This window comes from Emys orbicularis, chromosome 2, assembly GCF_028017835.1.
Source record: "Emys orbicularis isolate rEmyOrb1 chromosome 2, rEmyOrb1.hap1, whole genome shotgun sequence".
NCBI lineage: Eukaryota > Metazoa > Chordata > Testudines > Emydidae > Emys > Emys orbicularis.
In genome coordinates, this window is record NC_088684.1 from 195095195 (window position 1) to 195109161 (window position 13967).

Here is a 13967-nt window from a genome sequence, read left to right on the forward strand (position 1 = left end):
ATCCCACTAACGGCTAGATTCACAAAAGGACTTAGGTGCCTAATTGCCACTTTTAGATGCCTAAATCCCAGAATTGAACCCCGCTGGGATTCACAAAACCCCCATTCAACAGCCACAGAACCCGGTAGGTGCCTAAGCTTGCTCAGCATCTACATTTTTGCAGTTCCCTAAGCATCTATGTTTCTGCCTCCTCGTACCAGTAGTACTACTTGTCTTTTCAAAACTGCTTAGCAAGGATGCTAATCCTCCTCTGGTGTTAGCACTGTCTTCCGATTTTTCTTCACAGAGTGTTCCCCTGTGTGAACTCTACTCCAATTCTAAATAGGATTTTTTCACTGTGAGTTTGTTTGGGTTTTTTTAGTCTGTCCATTTTCCTCTGAGATTCTGTTGTAATATAAAATTAATTTGCAACTATCAAATAGTCTTGGACCCAGAAAAGGTTTGCTTAGCACAGGACCCAGGAAGCTCTAAACAGAAGTGGAACAGAGATTTTTTTTATGACTTGCCCCAAATCACTTGTAGAGTCAGGGTGAGAACTCAGGAGTCCTGACTATTTCCTTCACTAACCATGGACCACATTCTCCCTCCCCAGCACAACCTACGTGAAGTCAAAAGATTCACGTGTCTCCGTTGCTTCTTATTAACATAATGGAGTTGCTAGAGGCTGGACAGCCTGCTCTCTGCTTCTCTGGGTGCTAGAAGTGCTTCAGCAGACTCTTGGCAGTCTTGCCTTGGATGGACTGACTGCCAATGGCATTTCCCACTCGTTTCTTTAAATGCTCTCACTACGTTGTCAACAATAGTGGAAGGTCCTAATCTGTTTGGAAGAGATCTTGAACAGGATTGTATCAGGTTTCACATCCAGGGAAAATTGATATTTCTGTGTCTGCAAAATTGTCTTTTTTGAGCATTATTAGCTGTGAAGCAAAAATCCTTCATTTTTTTCCATACTCTTTTTTCCATACTCTTTTTTTTCCTACGTCTCTGATGGGATGGTACCAATTCTGTTTCATTTTAAATTATATAATCTAGGGTATAATTTTCAAAAATGCCTGAGGAACTTGGTCACTTTTTTGAAAGTTTTAGCCCTAGGCTATGGGGAAAATGTGAAACAAAACAAATGAAGATAATTGAATAGAATTTGGAAACCAGTTCATTTAAAGATAATTTTTGGTTTAAGAGCATAATAGTTATCCTCTGAGGAGGTGTAATCAAAACACAACATACTTTCACCATCATGTAGTTTCCAAGGCCAGTCTAGGTAATGCACAATGACAATAACATACCAGGCTCCTTAATAGCTGTTTCTTACCTTTATGTTAAATATAATAAATGTTTAACACATCACTTTTCTTCTTCAAACATTTTACAAATATTAACTTATTAGCATCAAAGAAGAGAATGAATCAGTATCTATTACAATATACATAGGAAATATCTGACATAACCAGTCATTCCTACCAATATAACCAATCTGATAGGAATACAAGCATATCTGTATTATGTTAAAATATTGGGAAAGAATGTGAAAACCAAGATATATAGGTACTGTAACTTTCCACGTATATATGATTTTCATACAGGGAGCACTTCTGTGTTGAGACCCAGCAACACTTTGTTCACGTGGACCCGCATCCCATCTACTAGAACAAAATCTTAAAGAATATTATCTAACTAATACATGTAGAAGACACCACTAGCTGTACTTTATTTAAGTGTGTGAGGTATGAGAATATGTATTCATGAGCAAGAGATCTTGAGCACTTGTAAAAACAGAATATTTGGCTTGGAGGACACTTCATGTGACAGACAAGAAAAGTTTTCAATAGGGACTAAAGTTATTTTATTTGGAGCATACTGTATCTAAATATTTCATTACAGAGGAATATGACGAATATGAACTTGTTGAATGGAATCTGTTTCCATTTCTCTGCCCTCTGTCAATTCCAAGCATCATTCAAACTGCCTTGCTGTTAACAACATAAGCTTCCACATTCTGTAAGTGATGAAAAATGAAGTATTCAAACACTGAAAGGCACCTCAATTGACATAGCTTCTTATCTTTTTTTATTTACAGGACATCACTTGCACAAAGGATTCAGGGTGAAGTGAGAATGAGGAGCACACAGTGAATACACTCATCAACATAAGAATAATAATTAAAAAAATAAAATGATAGGTCTGGCATATGACAGTTCCTTCACCAGCCCTTGGTAAATTCATGGTGACCCCATTTCCTCTCATTTTCCACCTCTAGGGAAAAGCCTGCATCCTTCCTGGAGTGTGTTCTCAAGCCAGCAAGCTCTAAGAAGTCATCTTTAAGGACATTTTAAAAACTACTTAACCTAGCACAGTCTCTTCTCCACAAGGATAATCCACTGGCCATATGAATTGTTTCTTACCAAGACAATACTTCCAGTCCTTGGTAGGGTGTGGTTTTTATTCACCACCAAGAAAGTGTCCCTCAGCAACATCCATGTTAAGTTCCTTTGGTGACAAATTTCCATTCAAGTCACAAGGTTCACAAATGAAAACCTCAAGTGTCCAGCATAAAAATTTCAAAAGAGCCTCACTGTCAGTATTACAAATTAATCACCCATTGTGTATATGCACACACATACTGGAAAACGATGCTTATTGACAAGCTTTAACTTTGGGTAAGAAACTTTACCTCTGCTGAAGTTAGCAGGTTCACTTTCCATCATAAGTCTCCCGTTATCCAGAACTGAATGTGAATTCCATTACACATTAGCTGTGATTATCGGTTTTGAGGGGAAAAAAGTTGTCTTTGCATAAGCAACATTAAAAACCTGCAGTATAGAAGCATTGACTTTAGATAGAGGCAGAATGCTTCTCTGAGTACAGGACAGTTTCCTCCCATAGTACCTGACAGGTTAGAACACAGCAGATCTGATATTTCTGATTCTTCTTTTCGTTACCAAACCAAAAAAAAAAAAAAAAAAGAGAGAGAGAGAGGAATGGGATGAGAAAAGCCAGGAGGCATGACTTACACTAGAATGTCACTTCTCTTACTGCACCACACCACTAGAGATATCATGGTAACCATCAGAAATACTGGGATTAAGATCAGAGTTATGAGAATTTCATCCGGTGGATCTTCCCAGTGGACCTTTTCTGATGTACAGTTTGAAAAGAATTGTTTATGAATTCCAATGATGAAGCCCTGTGCGAGTCGGTTTGGCCAAAAGCATCTCGCGGCGATGGCTTCCCGTTCTGTGCAGAGGCTGAAGTTGTCGTAATACCTATAGAGAGAAGAAAATCGAAGTAAGTCTGAATAAAAAATTATTTTGTTTCTCTTAAAAAAAATTAGTCTGATGTAATTTTGGGGTTTTTTTTAGATCTTTCAGATGGGCTGTAAATAGATCTTCTCCTTGGTTTTCTCACTAAATAAAAAACCTTTTGGAATTCCAGGTTTTTTTGTTCTCTAAAACATGGTTTATCAAATAGTAATTTTATTTCAGTAACTATGGACAACATTTTGGCATTTGCAATAAAGTGTTTTTGACATTGCCTTTGTATAGGATCTTTGTCTGATAATCTGTTCAACCTCATGGTGTTTTTCATTTGATTTATACGGTTTTAGTAGAATTGACAATGGTTATCACATGTCTAATGTAGATGATTGTACCTACAGTGTAGATACTTCTGCTGAAGGAAATAAATTGAATCTCTGGGTGTTCAGCACCTTGGAAAAGCAAGCAGTGTGTGACTTGCCAGAGATGACAAAGTGAGTCAGATGCAGTGTAGTTGTAGCCATGTTGTTCCCAGGATATTAGAGAGACCACACGCACCTTGTCACAACGAGTCAGAGGCAGAGTTGAGAATACTCTATTCCTAACTCCGAGTCCTCCGGTCAGGCTTCTAGACAAGCTGAGTAAAATCCTGGCTCCACTGGAGTCAATGGCAAAGCTCCCAGTGATTTTAATGTGGCCTGTAGTTCACCCTCTCATTTTAACTCATGTAGAATTAGAATGCAGTTCCCTTGGCAGAGGTATCAACAATACCCATAAAAATCAAATGTGGCAACTGCAACAAACTGTGAGTGAATTATAAATAATTCATGCGTAGTCTGTTGCTGGGGAGGAGGCTGAGGCCAAGTGCAGTCCCAGCATGAGATCATGAACTGCTGAATAATAATTTCAGTCCTGCTGTGCATGGATGCAATAATCAGAGAAAGGGCAAATAAAAATTAAATAAAGCATTCTTTTTTTTAACCTTAACCTTTCCCGCATCAGAGTGTGGGGAAATAGAGCAGGGGGGCCTTCTTTTTAATAGCCAGAGCTGTGAATCTGAAGGCCCCAAAATAAACCCTCCAACAGAGATCTGTTATGCTAACTACCCTTACACAAAGCAGTACAGGCCAGGGCCCAGGCCAGGGCCTGAACTAGACTAGACTGCACAATTCCCTGCCAAACTCGGTCAAGGGTCATGACCAGGGGGGGGGGAGGGGTGGCAAGGAGGGAAAGAAAAAAAAAAAAGCCCCAGCAGCAGCACTAATGAAATATGTTCATGACTAATGAAATATAATAACCGCTTGTGTGAAGCAATAGGTAACTTTAGCTAAATGCAATTTCTTAACTCATGCAGCTTCTCCTTTGGGTGATCTGTGACCCACTCCGTGATTCCAGCTATCTGCAAAAATAGCCAATCATAGATCCTCTTTAGGCGTCCCATGGAAACCCCCCCCCCCCCAATCTTTAACCAAAAGACCCCGGAAAATAACATGTGTCTTGAGAAATGTACCCAAACTGGTGCCAAGTACCACCCCTGGGGAAAACCATCAAGCGCCCCTCTACCCAAATAAACATCCAATTCTCGGAAAAATGAGGAAGGTACCGGGGGTGGGGGGGGAAACTGACCCCGACCCTAATTTCTTAACTCGCGGTTTGGGGAGGGACTGACCCCAACCCTAATTTCTTAACTCATGATGTATTGTTTGTACTTTGCTTGCGGTTTAATGAAATAAAAACTTGCCTGCGAGCTGCTGCTTGGGGTGTCAGTCTTCGGACTGCACCTCAGTGCACTGGTATGTATGTCAATAAACTGGCCTCAGGCTTGAGTCTTTGAACTAAAATCATTGCGTGGGTGTCTTTGACCACAACAAGAGTTAGACTCTAATGCCTGTCTACACCCTTAAGAGAGATCTGCTACACCCAGTAGCACATAGCACTTAATCTCAGCACTGTAGAGCATACAAAACGATGCACATAATGTTCAAAAGTAACCAAAGTTTGTATTTATGAGTACAGGCTATGCTTAGAGCAAGGAAACAATAAACTAAATTGAATAATTTGATGGATTATTGTGATGGGATCACGAGCCAACGTGATTTGGAAAGGGGTAGAGTGGTCAGAGGTAAGAGGAAATTAAGAAATTGAATTGTGTCTGGACAGCATATAGAGAGGGGAAGGAAGGAATTATTGTCTGTTGTACTTTGCAATGTTCCCTTCAATGATGAGTGACTTAGTAAAACTATTTCAAAGGGAAGGAGAGACTACCTGATGCCTTCAGGGACAGTATGCTGCACTATTGTCAGTGAGTCCCTGCCTCCACCCAATATATGAGTACAGTAATTGCCTTTGAATGACACATTTCCTGCAATAGGAAAATAACGCCCCTGGGAACTGATGGTGACTCAATCCCGGGTTGTGCAGTAGTGGAGGTGAACCACTCAGCATTGGGGTCAAGGATTGCACTCCATTGTATAAGGATTGATATTGCCATGTTATTGCCATGTAGGGGCAGAACACTGCATGGATAAGGTCTATGGCTACCTTCTTAATGTCATGTGCATAGGAGAAAACAGAGGCTTTGTAAAAAGGCACAGGTCAAAGTCCCTACCCCATCCCCTTCCTACTGGGGCTGGCATAGTTTCTAAATCACTGCCTGTAGCTTCCTATGCAAACACCAGGTCATTTAAGGGCCAGTGTAAGACCACACCCAGATGCGCTGGCACATCACCACTAGCATGAGAATGTAGGCAGTGGTTCTCAAACTGTGGGTTGGGACACCAAAGTGGGTCACAACCCCATTTTAATGGGGTTGACAGGGCCAGAATTAGATTCACTGGGGCCTGGGGCTAGCCAAAGCCTGAGGGCTTGAGCCTGGGGCAGCGGGGCTCTGCCCCGCGCCCCCTTCCACCCCCACCCTCACCCCTCCCACACACACACAAACACACACGGAGTGGCAGGGCTCACCCAGGGTCATGTAGTAATTTTTGTTGTCAGAAGGGGGTCGTGGTGTAATGAAGTTTGAGAACCGCTGAGTAGAGTATACAACCATTTTAAGAAGAAAAAGGAAGCTTTTGTTATGGTCAAGAGCAGCAGGGGACTAACAGTAAAGAAGTTAAAAATAAAACACAAATAATATCCTCTAATTATTTTAATAGTGACCTTCAAACATTCCAGTAGTTTCCATCCTTTATGTCCTGGACTACATTAGAATCTAAAGAGGACTAGCTGTATATGGGAGAGACATTCCCAAAGGACTTGAAGAATAATACAACTCAGTTGTTTTCCCCTGTCTGACTACGCTTCAATGCACCTTCTGAACAATAGAATCCCTAATGGAAAATGGTAGAGAATTTAATAGGGATGAGACCAATAGAATTCTATAGAAATTCAGTATACTATAGAAATGAAATAGATATCCATGGATAGTAAGGATGCTTCTAGAGAAATTACTCAAAAATCCTGGAGATTATAATAATAATTTTGTATATTGCGTATATCTAAAAGCACTTAAAAGAGGGCAGGATCATTATCCCCATTTTACAGATGAGGAAGTTGAGGCACTGTGAGGTTAAGTGACTTGCCTGAGGTCACCCAGCAGGCCAGTAACAGAGCCAGGAATAGAAGCGTGGTCTCAGATCCTTAAAAGTACTGCGGTGATGCTCCACTCAGTGCCATACTGCCTAGTGGAATCATCAGCCCTGAGTTAGGCCCAGGCTGCTCAGACAAGTTAGCCACATAAGGAAGGCATCCTTTGAAGCCAGCAAGCTGAGCTGTGAGTCACCGCAGATAGCAGGGACTGAAATGGCAAAGAGAGGAATGGGGTGAAGAGAGGGGCTTGGGTGCCAAAGCATATGTCTACACAGCATTTTGGAGCTCTAAGAATTGCTGTGTAGACAGCAGGGCCGGCTCCAGCATTTCTGCCGTCCCAAGCAAAAAAAAAAAAAAAAAAAGCCACGATCGCGATCGGCGGCGGCAATTGGAAAAAAAAAAAAAGCCGCAATCGGCGGCAGCAGTTCAGCGGCAGGTCCTTCGCTCCTAGAGGGAGTGAGGGACCTGCCGCCCCCGAATTGCCGCAGGTGCCGCCCCTCTCCCTTGGCCGCCCCAAGCACCTGCTTGTTAAGCTGGTGCCTGGAGCCGGCCCTGGTAGACAGCATTTTGAAGTTGCAGCTCAGGCTCTGAAGATTAGGGACAGTGATGGGCTCTAGAGCCCAAGCTCCAGCCTGGGCTGCAACTTCAAAGTGCTGTCTACACAGCAGTTTTTAGAGCACTAGTGCAAGCCCCACTAACCCAAGCTTGTCAAGCTGGGCTGGACGCAGTGTAGACATACCCTAAGGGGCCAGCCTAGTGTGCCTGGCTGATGAACCAGAGATAGGTGCTTCCCTCTGCTTGGGATCTTCAGTCACAAACCCTCTCATGGAGTTGGGTGCCTAAGCCAGGTCTGCTGCTTAGTTAGCCTATGCCCAAGCAGCCAAAACCAAAATCTCTTTCTCTCTAACTCTGGCCCTATGTTTCCATGTGCCCCCATGTGTCTTCTGTGCAGGAGCTGTGCTCCGCAAGCCCCACATATTGATGACCTGCATTCTTCCCTCCTGCCGTGAGGTCTGACAGGTATCAGGCTTAGGTAGTTGTAGAGCCTACCTATGGGATCAGGTCCCATTAGCAGGACTGTTGTTCCCCTGCCTAGTTTGAGATTCCACTTTGGGATTTTCAGGGCTTTGGCTTGAGCAGAGACTCTGAATTGCTTGTTACCAGCAGGGCAATCTCAGCACTTAGGTGGCTTTACAAATGCCAGTAAGTTTAAACTTGGGCACCTTGGGGACTTAGGCACCTCTGGGATTAGGCAGCAGCTGAGCTGTGGTTTTGAAAATGTCAATGGCAACTTAATGGAGGATTTAGGTGCTTAATGAGGCAGAAAGGTGGCTAAATACCTGGAAGGATCTGGGCCCCAAGCCGTATCCATTGGGCTACGCACTGCCTCCTAATAGACAATAGGACTTAATAATAATTGAGGTGTGCAGGTATGTGTATGTATAATGAATATAAATTATTCTATAAATCTAAGTACTATATTCTTACCATCAAATTCTACAGGATGGCTTACAAATTCTGTAGAAAAGTTATCATTCTTTTATAAGTTCCGGAGGACTTTTTCACTACTGTTGGCTGATTTCAGCAAAAATTGACCAACTGCTTTTGTATTTGAAGTCTAATACAGTCCAAAGAAATTGAATTAAACAGCTGCCAAGTTCTCCCAAATAGTAAGATAAAAATAATTAGGTTTGGTATAGTGTGTTCAAAAGACTGAATCCCTAAAAGCCAATCCACACCCACACGTTATCGTAAGTAGAATTCTGCAGAACATTTACTTAACGCCTCATGCCTTAAAATACTAATGTTTTACCTACATTATAACTGCTTTTGCAACACATAGTTGTGAGACTGAAGATAAGGAAAAATCTGAACTACTTGAGAACTGTGTCTGTGAGTAATGCTCCATTAACCAAAATACTTGTGTATGCTTTCACGAGAAACTGCATATTTTGTCACATTTGAAATTATTACCAATATATGCTAGCAAACAGCTTTTCACAGCAACAAAAATTGCCAAATTCCTCCTTGGAATAAATTGTAAGTTCTCAGACATTTGCCATATTCGTAAAACAATTCTATTATTTTCAGAGCACAAATAGCTTTTCTTTTCCTTCACTTGAGGCTTTCCGGAAAACAAAGAATAATTCAGATCACAACTGCAATGTGGTTTATTTTTTGAAAGACATGTGAAAACATGAATTTTCAGTGATTTTTTTGCCTGTGGTGAAATTTTAATGAATATTCATACATGCAGTCTCAGGTTGCCGTTTAACTTATCTTCAATGGTGCAGAAATGTGCATTTGTCCTGATAAGTGTTCTCTGGAACCTCCATGCAAAGGAATAGAAGATCAGGATGCGTCACGTACAGTACTATATGTCAAGCCACATCAGACAGATCCATAAATTCGTTTGTTGGAACTACTGAACAAACTAGCAGAGAAATCCAATAATATTCTATCACACATGGAGCATGCATGCAGCTAGCTAACTCTGTGGAGTCTTCCCATACTTGTGACTATGGACTTACTGTTTGACTATACGCCTATGAACCTCAGACACTTTGCAATAAGCTTAAGAAAGTGCTTTGCCTTACCTGGGTAACGTATTTTAAGAAAACTTTCACCATAATGTCACAATCTACCTTTTATACAATCAGGGGCGGCTCTATGGTTTTTGCCACCCCACGCACGGCAGTCAGGCGGCTTTCGGTGGCACGCCTGCGGGCAGTCCGCTGGCCACGCGGATTCAGTGGCATGCTTGCGGGAGGTCCGCCGGTGCCGTGCCTTCAGCGCCGTGCCTTCAGCGTCCCCGTGGCCGAATTACTGCCGAAGCCGCGGGACCGGCGGACCTCCCGCAGGCATGCCGCCTAAGGCAGCCTGACGGCCGCCCTCACAGCAACCAGCAGGCCGCCCCCCGCGGCTTGCCGCCCCAGGCACGCGCTTGCTGCGCTGGTGCCTGGAGCCACCCCTGTATACAATTAGCTTCATCATTATGTTATGCCCTAAGCTCCAGAGAGCTCTTTAAATCAAGCTCTGAAATTGGATAGCAAAGTACATAAACCATGAGCTTATTGATCAAATTTCCACTCTGAGTATTCACACACTACAAACTAAACTCCCAAAGTCCTGTCCCAGCATTCTCAGGGTTTAGTCTAAGTCTTGCAATGGAGTTTCTAGAGACAGTCTCTTCTTTTGTTGTTCCAAAGTCTCTCATGTAGCACTCTTAAATTAACAGAGAAATAAAATCCCTTCGTTGTATTCCTCAGAGTGGACAAGCTTCCTCATTCAGCTAACCTTCAGTCTATATATAAGTAGTACTAGTAGTATTGTAGAACCTTGGAGTCCCAGTCATGGGCCACACTAAGCATTACATCCCGAGGGCAATAGGATAAGCTAAATCACCCTAACCAAGGCTACCTACACCTCTAAAAACAGCTGCTTGAAATTCTAGTTACAGCACTGACCTCTGTGGACCAATTTTCTTAATTAATCCAAACACTTCATGCCTCTCAACTAACAGTATATGTTAATCAAATACATGAGTCTCCACCCCAGAAGCACAGCTCCAATCTAGAAATGTCATCCTAATATAGTCACATAACTAAAAATGGGTTTCAAATCAGGTAATCAGGTGACATAGTACAAATTTATCCCTGTTGCAACTCTATTTGCTTCAGTGGAATTACGTCAGGAATGAATCTGGCCAATAGTGTGACTTTTCATTTAACATCATGGGAGAAAGGAATTCAAGCTAGAAACACAACTATAGAACAAATATCTAGCACAATGCTTTCAACTTGCCTTCAAGTAAAAGCTTGGGGTTGTCAGAAGAAAAAAGCTCATATGTTTCAGGCCATTTACCCAATAACAGGAATTGCTAAACCAGTCTGAAAAAAATAACAGCTTCCCTTCAAAACAATATTCAGATAAAAGTCTTAATTTTTATTCTTTCATTTTCGCATGTCCCTGCCAGAACTAGAACCAGAAGTGCTGAAATAATAATAATTATAAATATCGTACCATGAGAAAGGCTGGTCTCATGTTATTTCCACTGTAGTGGAAGCAGGAAGTACCAAAAAAACTCACAAGAAAGCTTCTTCTTGTGTGATTCCCAGCCAAATGTTGCAGAATTAAAGGGTGTGAATAGTTTAGATAAACTTTAAATTAAGGATCCAACCTTTCAGCTGATTATCTCTTAAGGTTTCCCCATTACTACACAAGGAAAGTTTAATTTTCTGTTTAACAATTCCCCACAGCTATATTGGACAAAGCAGACACTGTAAAGATGTGGAATGCGTCTCTACTTCTTTCATATGAACATTTAACCAAGTGAACTTGTGGTTGCATCTCACCCTCCTTCATTTAAACACCGCCAAAGATAAAGTGCTTCCCTTTCGCCAAAAGGAGCAATCTCATACACAAATCCAAATCACCTGCTGCGGGAACTTGGGCAAGTCACTTCCCTGCCTGTGCCTCGGTTTCCCCATCTGTAAAACAAGGATAATAATATCTGACCTCCTTTTAAAAGCACTTTCAGCTCTAACATTAAAAAGTGCTATATAAGAAGTGAGGTATTATTATTAGACTGTACTTCCCTAATTAAATCATATCTTCCATTTTGGATGGAATGACACAGAATTCAGCCAGAAGAAAATAAAATTCCACAAAGCATAGGGAAAGAAATTAACATGAAAGTGAAAAACAACCAGGTTTTGAGACAATGATACAGTATAGTTGACTGTTACTACATTAAATTATGGATGACGTTATGACAGATTTACACACTCGGGGCTGAAAACCATAAATACACTTGGGCTCCTTTTGAGATAGTTACACCTGACCAGGCTGCTAGAGAATGAAAAGTGGTTGACTATACCTAATTGAGAAGCTTAATATACAAAATTTAGTACCAAACTGTTGTCAGATACCTAAAGATATAGGGGAATATGTAAATATAAAGAGCAGCTCTACATTTATGCAACATCTCTGATACCAAGTGCCCAATGTCTATTGAACAACAGAAGCACCTGTATTCAGCAAAGGGTAGAATCATCAAGAAAAATGTTTGATTCTGGTTAAGTATCATGGTATAAAAGATAATTTAGCACTGGAGGGATTGCATTAAAACATCAGCATTTACTAGTCACTGGCTTTTGCATTCAAACCTGCCTGAGCTGTATCCTGGTGATTATCACTATTAAACACCACCTGTCATGTAGGGATCACATGTTCAGATTTGGACTAGGTCAGAGGAGATTCAGAATATTTATTAGGGACAGTGGTATATCATGTGGTTGTGGGCGGTCACTGATTCCATATTTATCAGGTTTTTGACCCAAAAAACCCTCCAAAAAACAAATCACAGGATCTAATTCTCACCTCCTTATACACTGGTGTAAATCAGGAGTAAATAAACTAGAAGTAAAAGGTATTGCATCAGTGTAAACAGATGCAAGCCCCAATCCTGCAAACACTTAAGCATGTGCATAGTTATGAACAAACAGTCCATAAGGGTTATCACTGCCATCAGATGGTAATGAATGATTAGGGCTAGCAGTGTGACTTGGTAAATGATATGAAAAGAAGTGTGTAGGTCATGAAAAAGGGGAAATATTACAGGCTGTATTATTTGAATCAAAACATTCCTTTTTGCCCAATAAAAAAAATGTTTAAAAACCATTTAATAACCTTTTAACATTGTAGACCAGTGGTTCCCAAACTTGTTCCGCCGCTTGTGCAGGGAAAGCCCCTGGCGGGCCGGGCCGGTTTGTTTACCTGCCGCATCCACAGGTTCAGCCGATCGTGGCTCCCAGTGGCCTTGGTTCGCTGCTCCAGGCCAATGAGAGGTGCTGGAAGCGGCGGCCAGTACGTCCCTCACGCCGCTTCCAGCAGCTCCCATTGGCCTGGAGCAGCGATCCGCGGCCACTGGGAGCCGTGATCGGCCGAACCTGCGGACGCGGCAGGTAAACAAACCGGCCCGGCCCGCCAGGGGCTTTCCCTGCACAAGCGGTGGAACAAGTTTGGAAACCACTGTTGTAGACCATTTAAAGCCCATCACAATGGCATGTCTTGTTTTGATAGATCATGCTGTACACACTTATATTACAGCATTTGATCAGTCTCTGGGCACCTCTGACATCAATGGGATTCCTGAGGTCAATAAAGTCACACACATCCTTCAGTGTTTTCATGTGGCAGGGCCCTGATCCTGCCAGGGAGATCAGAATCTGCCCCATAGAAGATTATTTGGCTTAAGAGCCATCGTTACAGAGCTGCTGCCTTTGCAGTTGAGGCAGAGAAGCAGTATGTATTGGAAGAGCTGCCACTACTCTATCCCCAGCAGAATTGCCAAGGCTGAGTTATTTTGGGTAAAAAATTTAATTCCGTGATGCCAGGAGGTTGATAATACCCTGCAATTAACGGTGTTTATCAAAAGAGTGTGCTAGTTTTAAGTGGTTTAAACTATTAGAGGCTATTAAAGGGTCTGAACAGTTTATTGAAAGAAAGGCTATTTTGATTTAAATGAGACAGCTCATAACTTCACCTTCTTTTATATAAATTCATTACATGTGCCTTTTTCTCCCCTGAAGAACTCTCCCTCTCTTTTTCCTATCACTTACCCTTATAGACCACTAGCCCCAGTCATTACCATCAGATATATGGCTATTCACTGACCTGTGTAAAATGAGTTGGTTGTCTCAGGTAAGTTCCTATAGTAGTAGACACATACAGGGGTGCTGGAACAATTTTTATAGTATGGGTGCTGAGAGCCATTCAACCAAACTGTAAAACCTGTATCTAATGGAATTCACTTCAAGCTAGGGGGTGCGGCAGCACCCCCAGCAGCCCTTGTTCCAGTACCTATGGACACATGTCTACATCACAATTGTAACTAATTAGCACTCTGGTTGGTAGTTGTAGTAGAGAACACCGGGGTGGAATGGAAGACTGATCTGTCCTTTCCACCCAAAATATGGTTCCTGTAGGTGAGGTGCACTGCTCAGGCAGCTTGGGAGTTTACAGTACAGGTATGTCTACATTACAGCCACAACAGTGCCGCAGTTGTGCCATTGAACTATAGACACTTCATGCATTGACAGAAGGTTTTTTTTCCATTGCTGG

The 13967-nt window shown here is 42.0% G+C and overlaps 1 protein-coding gene across 1 annotated transcript in view; it reads right to left on the minus strand.

The window, feature by feature from the left end:
- Window positions 1-3007: 3007 nt before the first annotated feature.
- Window positions 3008-13967, minus strand: part of RAMP3 (receptor activity modifying protein 3) — a 104196-nt gene continuing 93236 nt past the window's right edge. The window contains exon 4 of the mRNA XM_065397606.1: window positions 3008-3263. Within this exon, the coding sequence (XP_065253678.1) occupies window positions 3008-3263 (256 nt within the window). The remainder of the gene's footprint in view (window positions 3264-13967) is intronic.